The sequence below is a fragment of the Lontra canadensis genome, unplaced genomic scaffold (genome assembly GCF_010015895.1).
Source record: "Lontra canadensis isolate GAN:19392208 unplaced genomic scaffold, GSC_riverotter_1.0 scaffold91, whole genome shotgun sequence".
Classification (NCBI taxonomy): Eukaryota; Metazoa; Chordata; class Mammalia; order Carnivora; family Mustelidae; genus Lontra; species Lontra canadensis.
This window is the reverse complement of record NW_022631085.1, coordinates 2,065,897-2,082,806: the sequence shown is the minus strand read 5'-3', so window position 1 is coordinate 2,082,806 and position 16,910 is coordinate 2,065,897. Positions and strand designations below refer to the sequence as shown.

Genomic DNA, 16,910 nt, shown 5'->3' with positions numbered 1-16,910 from the left:
TAAGGTAAATGACCATATATATGAAATTCCAAAAGACACCCCAATTTATTTAGGGTTGTTGAAAATTTCTTCTGGTATTTGTTTTGGGATTAAACAAGCCATCAAGTTGCCTGAGGCCTAGAAGCCTTTGGCTTCTACCTCATTTTTCATTATAATAGAACCATTGTGCCTTGCTGTGGGCAAAGCCGGTATATTTATGGATATGTGCCTGCAAATAAATCAGGACAAAGGACCCTTATCCCAAAACGCAAAAGAGTGAATTCCTGCCCCTAGGGTGTCTGGGGAGATAGCAAGGGAAAACTTTACTTCGAGAGGGAGTCTCACTTCCTCGGGGCATTTCATACAAATTGCTTTCCAGTCTATAGTATAACCTTTCGTAAAAATAATGTTTATTGATTTTTTTCTCATTATAAAATAACACATGTTCAGTGCAGGAATTTTTGAAATGGCAGACTGAGAGAACCAAAACGAAAAAAAGAAAAAAAAAAAACAACTTTGCTTTTGAGCCACCATCCAGAGATAAGGCTGTCCATGTTTTAATAGGGGGGCTCGAAGTCCTCAGATGCCGTCCCAGGCCAGGCAGGCAGCAGGGCTCACCCCTGCAGGGTGGGATGACTGGGCCAGTCTGGAGGCCCCATGGGCCCTGGTTCTGAGCTCCAGCACATTCTTGCTCTAAGGGAATTAGAGACTTGAAGCTGCCAACGGGTCTCCTGATTTTTCAAGAGAAATTAGAAGTCCAGATTTTCGGGTGAATCTGAGTTTTTCAGTGCCCACCTTATCTAGACACCTTTGGGCCAAGTGGATGCATCTGTGGCAGCCTCTAGGTTACACTGTATTGTGGCGAATTAATTAAAACCACCTCTGGTCTTCATTGTAATGGCTTAAGTGCTGTATCCGGTCAAGAGGAAGTATCAGAGGACTTTGCATTCAGTCCTGGGTGACCTGTGCCCTACGTGCACTTTAGAAGCAAAAGGTCCAAGAGGAAATCCTTCTAGATTTTCACGCAATCAGCATGTATTGATTGAGCATCTACCACGTGTCAGGCTCTGTTAGGCACTGGGTGCTCAGCTGTGACCCAGACAGAGCAGGCCTCTGAGTTCAAGGCTTTCCTGTTCTAGTGTAAAGACAGGACCTAAGCACATGTAAGGAAAAACAAAAGATTGGTAAGAGTGAAGGCTTTGCCGAGGATGAAGGTAGAGCCACCCGACAGCAGTGAGTCAGTGACGTAAGATTCAGTGGTCAAGGAAGAACTCTCTTGGGACAGTGACATTGATGCAGATGGTAATACACAGCCAGGCACGCAACGGAAAAGGAGAAGAGCATCCCCAGCAAGGAGAATATCCTGTACAAAGGTCCTGAGGTAGAAATGAGCTTTTAGCATGTTCAAGAATCCAAAAGAAAATCCATGTGGCTGGGAGGTAGGAGTTTGGGGCAAAGTGAACCAAAACAAGGCTAGAGGAAGAGGCAGGACTTTGTAGACAGGTGGGGCGTTTAGATTTTACCACAAGCGTTAAGCAAACCGCTTGTGGTATTCAAGCAGTGGACAGTGGATGTGGCTACTAGGAACAGGTGACAGCAGACAACGTAGGTGGGGACAAGTAAGGAAGGTCCTAGAAAGGTCCAGGTGAGGCACGATGGTGGCTTGGACCAGGATTGTGGCGGTGCCTGAGGAGAGGAAAGGATGGAGGCAGGTGGGGACAACAGATTTCTTGACAGAAAAAGTAAGAGAAAGCAAGCCATCAGAGACCTTAACTCCTGGACTTCCAGAGTGCTTGACTTTGGCTCATTTACTTGACCCCTCAACAGCTCCCAATGCAACTGACCACTCCCTTCCGGAACCTCTTTCTTGTTTTGACTCCCATGACAAGCTCTCCTGCTTTTCCTCCCCTGCCCCCTTCAGCCAGCGAGACAGGGGGTGTCAAAGGCTTGTATCCTAATGAGCTACGTGTGTGTGCATGCGTGTGTGTGTGTCTCAGATGGGCAGTAATTTTTAAGGATCAGACCCAATGCTGTTGGTGAGGACACTGTGAGCATGACTCAGTACATTTCTGATAAAGGTGGACGGCAGACGTGAGAACCTGTCGGAGGGGAGAGAAGAGACGTCCTCCAAAATAGTTTTCCTCAAAGATGTTTAGTGGATTGTTTAGAAAAGCCAAAAAAAAAAAAAAAATTGTTAAGCATCCAGTGAACTGGCTCTGTGAAATACGGCATGGCACACACTGGGGCGGGGTGTGCGCACACTCACCAAAATCGGGTTTTCGGAGACTTTTGAAAGGCATGTGATAATGCTCGGGAAATACTGTGAAGCAAAAAGCAGGGTATAACCAGTATGTATATTATGATCCCAAGCATGTAAGATTTATGCAAATATATGCATAGGAAATCAGGCTGAATTTGCATAGAAAATCAGGCTGAGAGGAGATCCATCACTGTGGCATCACTGGCCACCATTGTCCCTTCCTAGTACCTGGCACCAGAGGATCGATAAATATCCGTGAGCGGACATCCCCTAGGGGAAGAAGCATCAGAAGTAATAATTTTCACTTTCTTTTTTGTGCTCTTGTACAGTCAGCAGGTTTACATTGATGGTCACCAGGAAGTCGTTGGTGGTGGGATCTGAGATACCCAGGGAGCAGCTTTCGGGGATGGTGCAAAGGCCCGGGGTCAGCGCTGGAGAAAACGGGGCCTGCGCGGGGCTGGGGGGTCAGCAGGCGGTGTGCGTGGGGCTGTGAACCTGCGTGCTGCAGGCCTCGTCCCCGGGCTCACGGGAGACTGTGTGTTCCAGGTACTACCCGATGGGCCACCCAGCGTCCGTCCACCTCTACTTCCTTGCAGACCGCTTCCAGGGCTTTTTGATCAAGCATCACGCTACTAATCTGGCTGTGAGCAAACTGGAGACCCTGGAGACGTGGGTGATGCCGAAGAAGGTCTTCAAGATCGCAAGCCCGCCCAGCGACTTTGGGAGGCTCCAGTTTTCCGAGGTGGGACGGCCGACACCGGCGCACTTCCATGGTCTTTTCCAGTGGCCCTGCTGGGTTCCATTGGCCAGTCTGATGCTTGGCGACGGAGAGGGAGGGGGAGGGGACCAGAAGATAGCACGCCCTGCGCCTAGGGAGGCTCCTCCAGCCACGGGCACGGGCACCGGCATCTTAAATGGGGCCAGGGGAGAGCGACACAGGGTGCCCAGTGTCTGCGGACCAAGTTGACCTGGAGCCGGGGTCTGTTTTTTACAATAGAATCTGTACTCGTCCTTTTTCATCCTGGCCAGTGACCCCTCCTTAGCCTGTGTTAGTCATAGAACAGACCAGTTTCCTAACGAAGCGATGGCATTAGTCCCCTTGTACAAATTAGAGAACTGAGGCCTCCGGAGGGCCAGGGACTTTTTGAGATCATAGCTAGGAAGTGGAAGAACTCAAATGGAGCCCAGTCTCTCTGGTCACAAACCACATGCTTCCTGGTGCCTCTGTCTCCCCAGGTGCTAGCACCGGGCTTTATTCAGATCAGTCACTAAGTGAATGAGAGGATGGATGGCCGGCCAGGTGGCCAATGGACAGACAGACCAACCAGTGCACAGATCCCTGGGATGGAAGTGTAGTTCTTTTTTTAGCCCAGCACCACCCTTGTCACACCAGTCCCCTGCAGACCTGGTCTCGAGGTCTCCTGGCAGGTGCTGTTCCGGCTGCCTAAAACACTTCCCTTCCTGTGTCCACGTGGGCAGCTTTTTTTGGTCATTCCGAGCTAAATCCAAATGGTGCCCCCTCCGAGCAGCCCTCCCTGCCCACCCATGTATGCTCCCAGAGCTCCAGTCTCCACTTGGCACCTGTCTTGTCATTTTTGCAGCATTTGCCGTGCAGAATCATCTTGTTGACTTCTCTTACCACTTGTCAGCTGTCCTCCAGAAAGCGGAGACCGTGTCCCTCTTGGTCACCGCTGCATTCCCTGCGTATGGCATCTGGAGGTGCCACATACGATTTCCGAATGGCACGCACACTGTGGGGGATGGGGGGCATGATGCTGCAGGAGGGGAAGCCGGTCCAGCTTGAGGAGGGGTGGCTCCTACCGAACTCCAGCACCGACTCCTGCCTTCCCCGTCTCAGCCAGCAGCTGGAGGGGGGGTGATTGGTCCCCGGAGTGCAGCATTCCCCGTGAGTGTGGCTGCTGGGTTAGGGACGTGCAATCAGTGTGGTTTTAGAACACGGAGTACCTTGATCGGCTAGGAGTGGGGTTGGAGGGGAGAACTGTTTCACCGGCTTATGCAGTCCGTGCTAGTCCCTTCCCAGCTGCCCATGGCTCCATCGGGCCCAGCTCTGCCCTATGGAGTGGGGTTTCTTGTGAAGCCGCCATTTTCAATTTTCAGTGAAGGATCCAAGTGGATTGGCGGGATCCAAGGCGCCATGGGAGCTGCCTCCATGAATGACCAGTGTCAGGGGCAGTCAGACAGCAGCCCAGTTGGATTCTGCGCTGGGGCCCCAGGCGGCCAGTTGAAGACATTAACGTCCCATTAACGAGATGGATGCCGGGTGGCTGGGCGCTCCCTGTTGCTCAGCCAGCTGTTGGGTCACGGGGCACTTCTGGCAGTGACAGATGAGGGTGGCCACTCTGTGGCTCGTGATTTGTGAGGGTTCCTACTGGGGGGCTGGCAACTTTGATGTGAGAACCGTCCAGGTCTCTGGCAGAGTACCAGCAGGCATGTAGCCCCGAATTTTGTACTTTGCAATTTTTTTCTGAAGTCCTAGTAGTTTTTAAGGCAAACGCTGTCACATCAGACAAGAGGGAAGGGAAGAACCACAGGGGATCCCCTCGTGGTGGCCTGGCCCAGGGGCCTGGCTTTGAGCAGGTGGCCAGTGTCACTGAGTGGTCAGATGGATTTCTCCATCCCACGGGAGTCCCATGCTAGTGGCTTGCAGGAAAGATGTTCATGATGTACTGGGAGCAGGAGAGGTCATGGTGAACTACACAGTCCAGGCTCTTGTTGCCATGGAATTGTAGTTCAGGTGGGGCAGTCAGCCTGTGAATGAGCAAATACATGAACAAAAGCATTTCAGCTAATGGCAAGTATTTTAAAGAACATCAAACTTCATTCCTGTCTTTGCTGAGGGTTGAAAAGGCCAATGGGGACTACTTTCAATGGGAGGATTCATTTGGGAAGCTGTAAAAGAGCCGGTGACGGGGAGAGCTGGGGCACTCTGAGAGAAGAGACCGAGAAGAGCATGTGCAAAGGCCCTGAGGCTCTGGGAAGCATCTGGGCACACACAAGGAGCAGCAGGGCCTGTGTGGCTGGAGCATACTGAGAGGGAAGGCAGTGGAAAAGCGGTCTAAGGGAATGGTGCAGAATGTGAGTGAGCTTGAAGGCCCAGGAGAAAAGCTCAGGTTGTATTTTCAACACAGTGAGAGACTTTTAGTGGGTTTGAAGTTGGGGAGCAACGTGGTGACCTTGAACACGGTCATGACGTGATTAGTGATCATTGTGTAGTAAGTGGCTGTGGACTTGCAGTGAGTCTGTGAGAAGATCTCAAAGCCCCAGAGGGTGTGACAGCATCTGGGCCCCCCCACCTCAGGCAGCCCCAGCCCTGCTGGCGCTTGGGAGTGGCAGTGAGCCTTCCGCTCACTCTCCTAGGATTGGAAATGAGATCCAGCTTCTCTGCTCCCAGCTGCTCTACCCAGCTTCCACCTGGGCTGTCTCGCTTTTAGAGCTCAGACCTCAGAGAATTGCCAAGGATACTGTTGCCAAGTGTCCTCCCCTAACTGGTCACAAAGCCCTTCTTTAAGAAGGAGCCCTCGTTTTGTGGCCATTCCTCCACTTGTTAGTATCTGTGGGAAGCCAGTGTGTGCAGGGGATGTCCACAGGGGATGGACCTTGGGCACAGGGATGTCCATGTGCTCAGCCCCTAACCGTTCATGACGCGTCTAGCGGGTGGGTGGACAGACGGACGGATGGAAGGAGAGACTGAGCACCCGCCACGTGCTCAGCGTGCTTTAGGCGTTAGAGATACTAGAGATCCAGGGGTCAACCAGCCAGATGCAGTCCCTCTCCTCATGGAGTGGACCGTCCTCACGGACGCGCCGGAGCAGGGGTGAGTGGAGAGGAGGAGGAAGGGTTGAGATGAAGCGGGACCGAAAGGGACCGGACCTCACAGGATGAGGGGACAGAGACCAGGCTTGAGAATCCTGAGGTGCTGAAGAGGGTTGCACGTAGGGAAGGGACGGGACTGGGTGGTCTCAGCGACCTCGCCAAGACTCGGAGGCCGTGGCTGGAATCCTGCTCACGCCTGCGTGCGTCTCTTCGCTCAGTCCTGTCCGGTCCCTTCCTGCCGTGAGGCCGCCGGCCCCAGGGGGCCCCTGCGGAAACGTTCACGCAGTCCCTGCCTCGGCCCCCTCCCTGGGACAGCTGCTGCGTCCCCGTCGGAAAGCGGTTGTCCAAAGACGGACCACGGAGCGCACCATGGGGCCCCGGGGGACAGCAGGCGCCGGGCACGTCGGCGTCAGATGAACGAGAGGTTGACACAAAAGAGTGGGTGAGAACACAGCCTCTGGGGGCCCCTCACCGGCCACGGCAGGGGACCTACGTGCTCTGAGCCTCGGTGTTCTCATCTGTGACGTGAGGACGATGACGGGGTCCCCCTTCGCAGAGCTGAGCGAGTCACGCCGGCCGGTGCCTCGAAGCGCTCAGCGCTGTGCCAGCCCCACGGTAAGCGCGGGGTGAACGCGGGCCCCAGAGAAAGGACGGACGCGGGAGTTCACAGCAAGAACGGAGCGTCAGCCACCCCCGCCGGCTCCGTACGGAGGCCCCCGTACCCCGACCTGCGCACACGCACCCGAGAGGCTGGTCGTGGAGAGACCACGGGAACAGGCGAGCCTTCGAGTGTGTTCGTCATCAGCTGCCCGTGTGCCCGCGTGTGCTGGGTCTTCAGAAACACTGAAGCCTCCTGGGCGACCAGACCCCTCTTTAAACTGGTGGAAAGGGGTGGCAGAGCTCAGTATCGGGGCCCGGAGTGGTCCGACCGTTTCTGTCGAGTCTTTCACTCGCTGATTCCACGGATACGGAGCCCTGCTGTGTGCCAGGCATCGTGCTAGGCACCCGCAAAGCTCCGTGACGCCAGCCGTGGGGGCACTGAGCGGTGAGAGGACGATTCACAAGGTCTTCCTGGCTCCTGGCCGGACGTACGCTGCAGACAAGCCACGAGCAGACTCCCAGCAAGTCAGAGACATGCACGCCGGCCGGCAGGAAGGATGGCTCGTACGGGCACCCCCCACCCCGAGGTCTAGCTCTGAGTGCTGTAGGGAGGGCACAACTAGGTCTTCCTAGGAAAGCCATGTGGACTCCTGCCCATGATAGGAGGGGCAGAGGGTGCCTCGTAGTTCAGAACATCACACGAAATGCCGGTACCCGAAGGCTGAGCACTAGCTGTACCTGCCGGCCTGCCAGCCAGCATTCGTTCGTTCATTCAGTGCATGTGGTAGGTTTTCTTTCTGAAGCACTAACCCTGTGTCAGGCCCAGGAGCCCTAAGGGTTAATGAATGGACCACAGGCCTTGTAATCCCCCAGACCAGGTCCTAATCCCAGATCTTCTGCTTACTAGTGTGTGCAGTCTTGGGCAGGTGACTACTGGGAGCCTCGGTTTCTTCATCTGTAAAATGGGTGTATGCAGTATTACAAGCAGGATTTTAGGTCTCTCCAGGACCAGTGAATTGAGGTCTCGCTCTCGTTTCAGGTCGGCACTGACTGGGATGCCAAGGAGCGGCTCTTCCGCAACTTTGGGGGTCTCCTGGGGCCCATGGATGAGCCCGTAGGCATGCAGAAATGGGGGAAGGGCCCCAACGTCACCGTGACTGTCATCTGGGTGGACCCTGTCAACATCATCGCAGCCACCTATGACATCCTGATTGAATCCACTGCCGAGTTCACCCACTACAAGCCCCCTTTGAACTTGCCCCTGAGGCCTGGGGTCTGGACAGTGAAAATTCTTCACCACTGGGTGCCAGTTGCAGAGACCAAATTCCTCGTTGCTCCGCTGACCTTCTCCAACAGGCAGCCTATCAAACCAGGTGAGTACTCCCGGCATCTCTGCGGGGGAGATATTCCATCCTGGGGGTCCCTGGGGTCCTCCTCAGGGCTGTGCTGCTCACATGCGGGGCACGGAGGCTGCTTCGGAGAACAGTGCTCTCCACTCTGTACGTCCCCCTGCCTGTTTGCATAGAGGACCTTCTCGTTTTCCACTTGTATGCTGAGGTGATGTCATCTCTTAGATATCTGATTATGACCTGCTCTCCCACTGGACTTCCAGAAAGCCCTGATCATATTTAAGACAAGAAGGGAAACATACCCAGGCAGATACTGAGTGAAACTCAGTATCTGAGTGAAACTCAGTATCTTACTTTTTAAAAAATAGTAATTAAAGTAGGAGCCACACACATTCATTGACAGACCGTTCATGGTTTACTTGGGACCAAAATGGCAGCGCTGAGGAATTGTGACACAGATTGCATGGCCCACAAATCCAAAAATATTATCTGGCCCTTTGTAAAAAAAAAAAAAAAAAAAAAGATTGCCAACTCCTGCTACAAAGGAGAGAGAGAAAAAAGAACATAAATGGCCCACACACACATAAAAGGCTGCTCAGCCTCATGAATAATGAGAGAAATGCAAATGGAAAGCAAAAAGAGGTCCCACTTCACACTACTGCTGAGAAATGTTCCGAGGTTGGACAGTATCATACGGCAGAAGGCCAGAGGACAGCTGTCCATCTCCTGCTGGTGGGGACGCAGAGTGATAAAGCAGGTTTGGAAAATGGCTTAGCACAGCCCCTGTGCCACACAGAAGTCCCAGGGCTCCGTGGATGCCCCCACGGACCTGTAGACCTGTGCAGACCTAGAGCAGAATTGTTCCTAATGGCACCAAATCAGGAGCGGCCCCGATGCCCTCGTTCAGACGGCTGAACGCCGGTGAGGTCTGTCCAGACAGCCGAGCTCGGCATGGCCGGGAACACCAGCGCCCCTCGGCTCCACGTGCTGATTTGGGTGAGTCTCTACAGCGTGACATTGAGGGGGGCAGGTCACCGGAGAAGTCGAAATGAGCGTGCACATATTTAAAGTTCAGAAGCAGGCCAAGCCAGCAGTTCCTGACTTGAGGATTCTCGTGTTCGTAGAAACCCGTGAGGAAAAGAGTCGTTGGTGCGAAATCAGGGTGGTGTTTCCCGCTGGGCAGGGAGGGCCGGGAGAGAGGCATTGTCGGCGCCTGCCGCCTTTTTCTCTTCTCACCCGAAGAGTTTACTTCTATTTTTCTGGGTCCTCCTCTGATCACTGGGAACGTCTTCCTCCCCACTTAGTCCTACCTCCCAGGGGAACCGCCGTCAAAACTTTGGTGTTCGTCCTTCTAGCGGTTTCTGGAGGCTTCCAAAGCATAAACATGAACACACAACGTAAGTCACACGTGGCTGATTTTTGAAAATGGAGTGATACGTTCTGTCATGAAACTTGCTCTTTGGACTTGTCCGAGTTCGTGTGTCTGAAGTTTACCTGTTTCTTCCTATTCCGTTGGGTTAAGGACCCAGAATCCATCTGTCCCCGCCATGAGCACACACAGCTTCTTCTGTTGGTGGTGGTGTTACGGACAACAGTGCAAAGATTTTCGAATCTCAGATTGTCTGTGCCCATACAGATTCAGCCCTAAACAGTTTCCTAGAAACAGGATTTCTGGGTCCCTTGGTATTTGGAACTGTTTGTCTACATGTAACAGAAACCCAGAAGCCAAAAACACCTTACGGCCTCCATTAGGCAAAAAGAGTTCTGGGCTGGGTGCCATTTAGCTAGTGACGCAAGGAGAGGGGGACAAAGCATGGGGAGGGGCTGCCTGGAATTCGAACAGGGGGTGGGGGGCAGGTGTGACGTGAACTCTGTTGGCCTCTGCTAAGTTTCTGGGCTGAGCAAGCAGAAAGATACCTCGTGTTTTCTCAAGATGGAAGTCTGCTCCCCCTTCTCCCCTGGGAAACAGCCAAAAGACAGCCCCTCCCGTACCAGCTGGGCCAGCCCTCAAGTGCTCTCCAGTGACGTTCCCATCCTTAGCATCCCTGAGAGTTCCCCAAGCCAGACGCAGAGGAGAGGGATAGAAATAACCTTCTCCTCTTCGCTCCAGATACACCTGTCAGACGGAACAAAGGAGCCGTCCTCCACTCCAGCGGGGAGAAAACCCTGGGGCCATTCACCGGGTCCTGATTTTTCCAGTTTTTTTTTCTCTCTCCTTGGAGTTTCTGAAGATGGCAAGGCTCTTCCTACCCCTGCCCAGGATGAGCCGGGGGTCATCTTACCCTGCTGGGAATAGCCCCCCTCCGCCGTCAGTGACTGTGTCTGTTAACGATGTTCCAGTGACAGGGAACATGAAGGTGGGAGCGATGCAATTTGTAAAATGATTCATCAAGAGTAATTTGCTATCGATGTGTCCCTGGTAATCTCAAGAAATCTGATGAGGTGGAATTGAGGAAAATTTAATTATAGAGGCGAGCATCACGGGCTGGTGCCGTAATAGCATTTCCCACATTAACCTCATTTTTCATAAGGGTTTTCTGCATCAGCCACAATATTTGGTTCCCAGTGTTCCGATGCTTGTTAGCTGCTCTCTTCTCTTTGCGTGGCCAGCCTTCTGTGGCTTCGGGTAGCTCCCCACTGCCAGCTCTGCCAATGTGGAGGGTCTGAGAGGCTCCCTGATGGACAAGGCAGAACCTGCTCGAGAGGTTCCGTCCTCAAGAAAGGCGATCCGGGAGCTGCCCACGCCCCTGCCAGCATCAGGGAGAGGCGGGCTGCGGCCAGGTTTAGAAAGCATGTTGTTTGTTCCACTAGGGCGGGTGTATGGTCTTTCCTCCTCTTCCTCAAACCCCACTCAGGACCGCACACACTCGAAAACAGTGTGCGGATTACCAGAGCTGTCCTGGTTGCCCCCGAGGGGGACAGCCACCATCTGGGGAACGGGAAGTGTTTCTGAATGCCACACTGTCCCACGAGCCCTCGCTCTCTCACCCGAGCCAGAGCTGACCGGCTGAAACCCAGGCTCATCAGTGGCCGGTAGGTTTTTACAACCTCTTCTTGCGTTTGGCAATGAAAGAGGCAGTAGGAGGGAACTTCTCCACAACAGCTAGCTTTTTTCCATCAGCCCAGATGTGTGCACTTCCTGCTCCCCCGCCCCCCCGTCAGCCCTAGGAAGTAGACTGGACTCGGCCGGTCCCGGGCTTAACCCCAGATCGGTCTGGCGAGATAGCCACCCGTTTCCCCATCTGCAAAATGGGTATCATAACGCCAGCCCCGTGGCTCTGTGCGTGTACAGGGTTGAATACTAATGACACCAGCCGTAACAACTCTGGCTGAACGTTTCCAAGCATCAGTCTTTGCCGGGCGCCATCTGCGTGTGCGTACAGGACAGGTCACATGCGATCGTGCATAGTTTCGGGCACACGATGCCGTGACTCAGCAACTCCTCACACCCCAGCGCTCCTCGCGCGTGTGCTCCAAACGCCCGTCACCTCTCACGCCCCTCCTGCCACCCTCCTCTCCTCTGGCAACCACCAGTTCACTGCATCTAAGAGTCTGTTTCTTAAACGCCACATGAGTGAGATCCTACGGTATTTGTCTTTGACTTAATTCCATTAGCGTTAGCTCCTCTGTCTCCGTCCACGTTGATGTTAGATGCAAGGTCCCATTCTGGTTTGTACGGAGTACTGTTACCCTGTACCTGTCCCACTGTCTACACCACATCTTCTTTACCCGCTCAGCTGTGAGGGACCCTTGGGCCGCCTCCATAGCTGGCTGTTGTCAACAACGTTGCAGTCAACCTCGGGGTGCGCACGTGTTCACGGGTTAGTGCATCCACAGTCTCGGAGGAACACCCAGTAGCGGTGGCCGGAGCCTGGGGGCGCTCGTTCGGAACCATCTGAGGCCCCGGCACACCGTCTTCCACGGCGAGCTCGAGTCCCCACCAGCCATGTGCGAGGGTCCCCCTTGCTCTGCGTCCTTGCCAACACTGGTTGCTTCTTGTCTTTCAAATTCTCGCCATTCTGACAGGTGGGAGGTGGGACCCTGCCTTTCTGGTCTGCGCGTCCCTGATGCTGGGTGACGGTGAGCGTCTTTCCGTGTGTCTGCTGGCCACCTGCCCACTTCTAGCTGGATTATTGGGGTTTTGTGTTGAGTGGTGGAGGTTAGCTTGGATACTAACGCCAGGCGCCACTGTAAGCACTTAGTAGAAATCAGCACAGGGACCATCACCGAGCTCTGAGGTACTCGGTACTGCACTCCTCTGACGATCCAGGAAAGCAGGCACCCGGCATTGACATCCGAAGCCACACACCAGGGACGTGAGCCCTGGGGACCCCGATCCGGGAGCCCCGGCAGCCGCCCACGGGCTCACACGGGAGGTGCTGCTCAGCAGAGCCGGGCTGGTAAGAGCCGGTGGAGGTGCATCCACAGACCCAGACTCCAACCTTGGCTCCGACTCTCATTAGCTCTGTGATTTGCAGAAAGTCCTTTAATGAGGCTTCGCTTCTGCCCAGAATTCTGTTTGCCATGATCTGCTTGCGGCTTCCCTGGTCTCATTAACCAGCACTCGGCTCAGGAGGCACCTCTGCAAGGTCTCCCTTACCCCCTCACACAAAATAAACATCCTCGGTCCTCTCTGGCTCCAGGGGGGCAGCAAGCTTTTACTGTAAAGGGCCACATAGTAAAGCTTCCCTGCTTTGCGGGCCACACACGGTCTCTGTCTCAAGGGCTTCGCAGCGCATTGGCGGCAGAACTGGCTGCAGACAGCAGGTCCGCCAAGAGGCACGGCATGTGTCCCAGCGCTACTCGATTTACCGCACCCCGTGGGCCACCCTTGGCCCGAGGGCCGCAGCGTGCGCAGCCCTTGCTCTGAGTCGCCCCCGTGCAGTCCACCCGGGTTCCTGAGCACCGTGTGCAACAACCTGCTCTAGGGCTCGTCCTCCGTCTCCCCGCGCAGGGCTGTAGTCTTACATCCGCTCACTCCAGGGGGTGGAGTGGGGCCTGGCCTTGTAGCTTTGTCCAGTGAATGAATGAATGCCTGGAAGAGGGAGTTTTAGCAAGTATGTGTTGACAAATGCCTTGGACCAAGTCGGTGCTGAAAATGTATGTGAATGAATGGACGGACGGTCTAGACTGCTCTGGGGACAGACGAGTGGACGGTGCCCTGCACCGGGGGGCTCATGGGTCTGGGAGGAGTGTCCCTGCCGGCCGGGTCCTCGTCTGCGGCGGGGCTGCGGCCACCGTGCAGGATAGTGTCCCCCAACGGCCATGAGGCCCGCGGGCGGTGCCTGCTCGGGGACTCTCCTGACCCGTTCCTCCTCCTCTGTGGCTTTCAGAGGAGGCACTGAAGCTGCACAACGGGCCCCCGCGCAGCGCCTACATGGAGCAGAGCTTCCAGAGCCTGAACCCCGTCCTCAGCCTGCCCATCAGCCCGGCCCAGGTGGAGCAGGCCCGGAGGAACGCGGCCTCCACGGGCGCAGGACTGGAGCGCTGGCTGGACTCGCTGGTGGGGGGCATGTGGACCGCCATGGACGTCTGCGCCGCGGGCCCCACAGCCTGCCCCGTCATGCAGACCTGCAGCCAGACCGCCTGGAGCTCCTTCAGCCCCGACCCCAAGTCCGAGCTGGGGGCTGTCAAACCCGATGGCCGACTCAGGTAGCACCGGGCGCGTGCGGGCCCCAGCGGATGTCGGAGGGAAAGCAGCCCGAGGGCTGGTGGCGCCCGGACCCTGGCCCCCTGCTGCCGGGGTGCCTTTTGTGAGAGGGGCTCCCCCGGCTACAGAACGATGGACAGGAAGGTGCGGAGGTCAAGGCAGCTCCTGCCAACGACCTGCCCCCCCTCCCCCACCGGCTCTGGGGGGCGAGGAGTGCGCAGTCCCGGGGCCGTGGTGGTCTTACCTCTTCTGGTTGGCCCTCGAAGCCTCCAGGTTCCTTGTCCTCCCCCGCGGTGATGCAGTTCCCCCCAGTCAAGTGATTCTCCAACTTTTCTTTTGAGCAGAATTCTGTTTACGAAGCGCAGTTGGAGGTACAAGTTCAAGGTGTGGTTGACATCCAGCCTGCTGGGGTTGAAGCTGGGGAGGGTGAGGTTCTTTGTCAAAGCTCAGTCCCCTGGGCGGTCCCTTTGCCCAGGGCGCCTCCTGAGGCTCCTCCCGAACCCAAGGGCTCCACAGAACCCCCTGTGAAGAGCACTGCCCAGACCCTGGGCATGACCTCCAGCCCTGCCCTGGGGCTCATCTTCCCGCCCCTGGAGGGGAAGGGCACTGGGTGAGCCCTCCACCAGCCCTTGTCCGGCTAGAGTTGGCCTCCTTACTAGCTAGATGAGCAGGAGAGCTTTTTGATGGGACGTGGCCGAGGTTCCCCGCTGTCTGCGTTCCAGGCCAGCCTCGCTCCCAGACTGCCCCACGAGGCTACAGAAAGGCAATGAGGCTCAGGTATGTGAGCATCTGTGCAGGGGCTGGGAGACCAAGACCCTGACCTCGTGGGTCTTGGACAAGGAGAACTCTGGGGCCCGTGGCCATGAAACTCAGATGGTTGGGACCCAACTCCTGAGCCGGATAGCCTAGCAATACCCGTCCCAGCCTGAGGCCTTCCGCACGGAGGCGAAGCCCACCCAACCTTGGGAATGGCCCCCCCCACCCCACCCTCATTCCGGGGCGGGGGTTGGGGAGGGACCAGGCTTCTCGCCTCCAGGACAGGCATTTCAGATTTGGTGTTCAAATTCACGCCCTTCCTTCTCGGAGGTGCCAGTGGGCCCCTCTGCTGTGCAGCGGGAAAGCTGGAAGCTTGAGCGTCCGATCGGCTCAAACCTCAACAACAGCATTCTTCCAAGTGCTTGAGTTGCCAGATCCCTGCACCGTGACCTTGCTGTGTGCCTCAGAGGGCCAGCCCCGCCCTACTGGAGAACCCAACCTGAGGCCCCTTCCTTCTCTGATTCCAGCCCCCACTCCCCCCAGGAGAGGCTTTCCTTGGCCAAGGCCGACCCCAGCTGCCAACTGTCCTGCCCTGGGGAGCCCGTCCTCGTGTTCCCGGGCAGCGCAGGTGTGAAGGTACCGCAGCACCCCCACCCCCGACCCTCACCCTGCGCTCACCCCAGAGCCCCTGCCCTGCCCGGCCACATGTTCTGTGGGCCACGGAGGGGCCGGAGGAGGGACACTTTCAGTATTTATTATTTATGTTTTAGTCAATGACTAATGAGTAGGTGCTGCTTTTGCAGCTGGTCAGTTACGTCTCTTACTAACTGAAGCTGCCTTCATTCACGAAAGGCCCCCCCCCTTCCCCACCCTCCCTGCCTCCCTCTCCATCCCCAGTGTGTCTGTCTCTCTCCTGTCTGCTCTGCATTCTTCATGCCCTCAGAGGAAAGCAGGGGTGTCGGACGTCACGAGGAGAACGCTTGCATCTGCTGGCCGAAAGCAGGGTCCCCCTGGGGACCCTGGAGCCTTACCTTTTGCTCAGGCAGGGTGGGAGCCTCGGCAGGTCCTCCGGTCCTGGGGGGGTTGGAATTCCTGAGCCATTCCCGCTGCCCACTGCAGAGCCTGCCTCCGAGCCTGGGAGGCAGAGCGCGCCACTGCAGCAGGAGGGGGCGTGGTCAGATATGCCCAGAGCTACCCATGTCACAGGGGCTCCGGGTACCTCAGGGGCACTTGCTGAGAAAGGGCGGATCGTCGCTCAATGAACGTGCAAACTCTAGGTGCCCAGAAGCCTGGGCTGCCCCCTCCTTCTGCCCCAGCCCACCCAGGGAGCCTTCCTCATCACCCTCCAATCCAGGAGTCCCGTGGTTTCCACGGTGTCCTGTGCGGGGCTCCAGCCTGGGTCCGGTGTCCCTGCAGACCCCTCCCTGGGGCCCACCTGTACCCACCGACATGGCTCACCCTCACTCCCTCACCCCCAGAGCCAGCAGAGAAGGTCTACTCTGGGCGCGATCCCCCCCCCCCCGCCCCCTGCTCACGGCAAGGAAGTCAGCTAGTCCTACCCAGTGTTTCTTTAAAGACTTCTGTTTTCTGACCAGGGAATAACTTTGTTATTAAAAAAAAAAAAAAAGAATTCCAAACAAAGGCCAGGAGGATTGGTGAGAAGGTGAGGTCCCCCCCCCCCCCGGGGTAAACATTAACAGTGTATCTGCCTGAGAGGGAGGGAGTCCTGAAAGGCCGCTGGGTCAGGCACCGGGAGCTCGGGCTGTTGGACCCAAGCACAGGAGACGAACCCTAGTGACAGCCTGAAGTCCCGCCCTGGCTCACCAGCTGGGCGCCTGGGGGCAGCCTGGGTAGAAGGAAGCATTCAGGAGGCTGTAGCACCCCCTGTGATGTCCCAGCCAGCCTGTCCAGGGACGCTCGGGTGGCAGCCTGTCTGCCTGAGTCCCACAGCCCAGGTCAGGCACAAGCAGTCTCCCTCGAGGACACGAGCAGTGCCCAGACCCCACGTTTAAGAAGGAGGCCCTTTCCTCGCTTTGGAAAGAGACCTTTCTGGTCAGATCACGAGTCCTCCCAGCTTCATTTCCCCCTTGCTAGTTTAACTTCTCAGAGGCCAGTGCACTCAGGACGATCAAAACCCCACAAGCCCCCACAAAGGGACTGCAGCTCCTGAGCACATCCTCGGTTGGGTGGACAGGCTGCCTCCTGGCTCCCGGTTTACAGGTACAAGGACGACACAGGCTGGAACCTCCATCTCTTTGCCAGGGAGGTGCCCAGTAGAGACAAGGAGCTGCGGGAGGTAGGGCTTTCCTCAAGACGGCCTACACAGCCAAGCCCACCGGGGACTCAGGACACAAGCACTCAAGGGGGGCGGGCATACTAGGCACAGCTGTTGGCCAGGCCCTGCCAGGTCAAAGCCACACTCTAGGGTAGGGGTAGCCAACACTAATATGCTTGGCGTGAGACAGGAGGGAGCGGTGGGGTG

General features: G+C 56.2%; 1 protein-coding gene across 1 annotated transcript in view; it reads left to right on the top strand.

Moving 5' to 3' along the window:
- Positions 1 to 13,922, top strand: part of XYLT1 (xylosyltransferase 1) — a 294,235-nt gene extending 280,313 nt beyond the window's left edge. The window contains exons 10-12 of the mRNA XM_032836219.1: positions 2,786 to 2,981; positions 7,713 to 8,046; positions 13,356 to 13,922. Of these exons, the coding sequence (XP_032692110.1) occupies positions 2,786 to 2,981; positions 7,713 to 8,046; positions 13,356 to 13,678 (853 nt within the window). The 3' untranslated portion in view covers positions 13,679 to 13,922. The remainder of the gene's footprint in view (positions 1 to 2,785; positions 2,982 to 7,712; positions 8,047 to 13,355) is intronic.
- Positions 13,923 to 16,910: the final 2,988 nt, after the last annotated feature.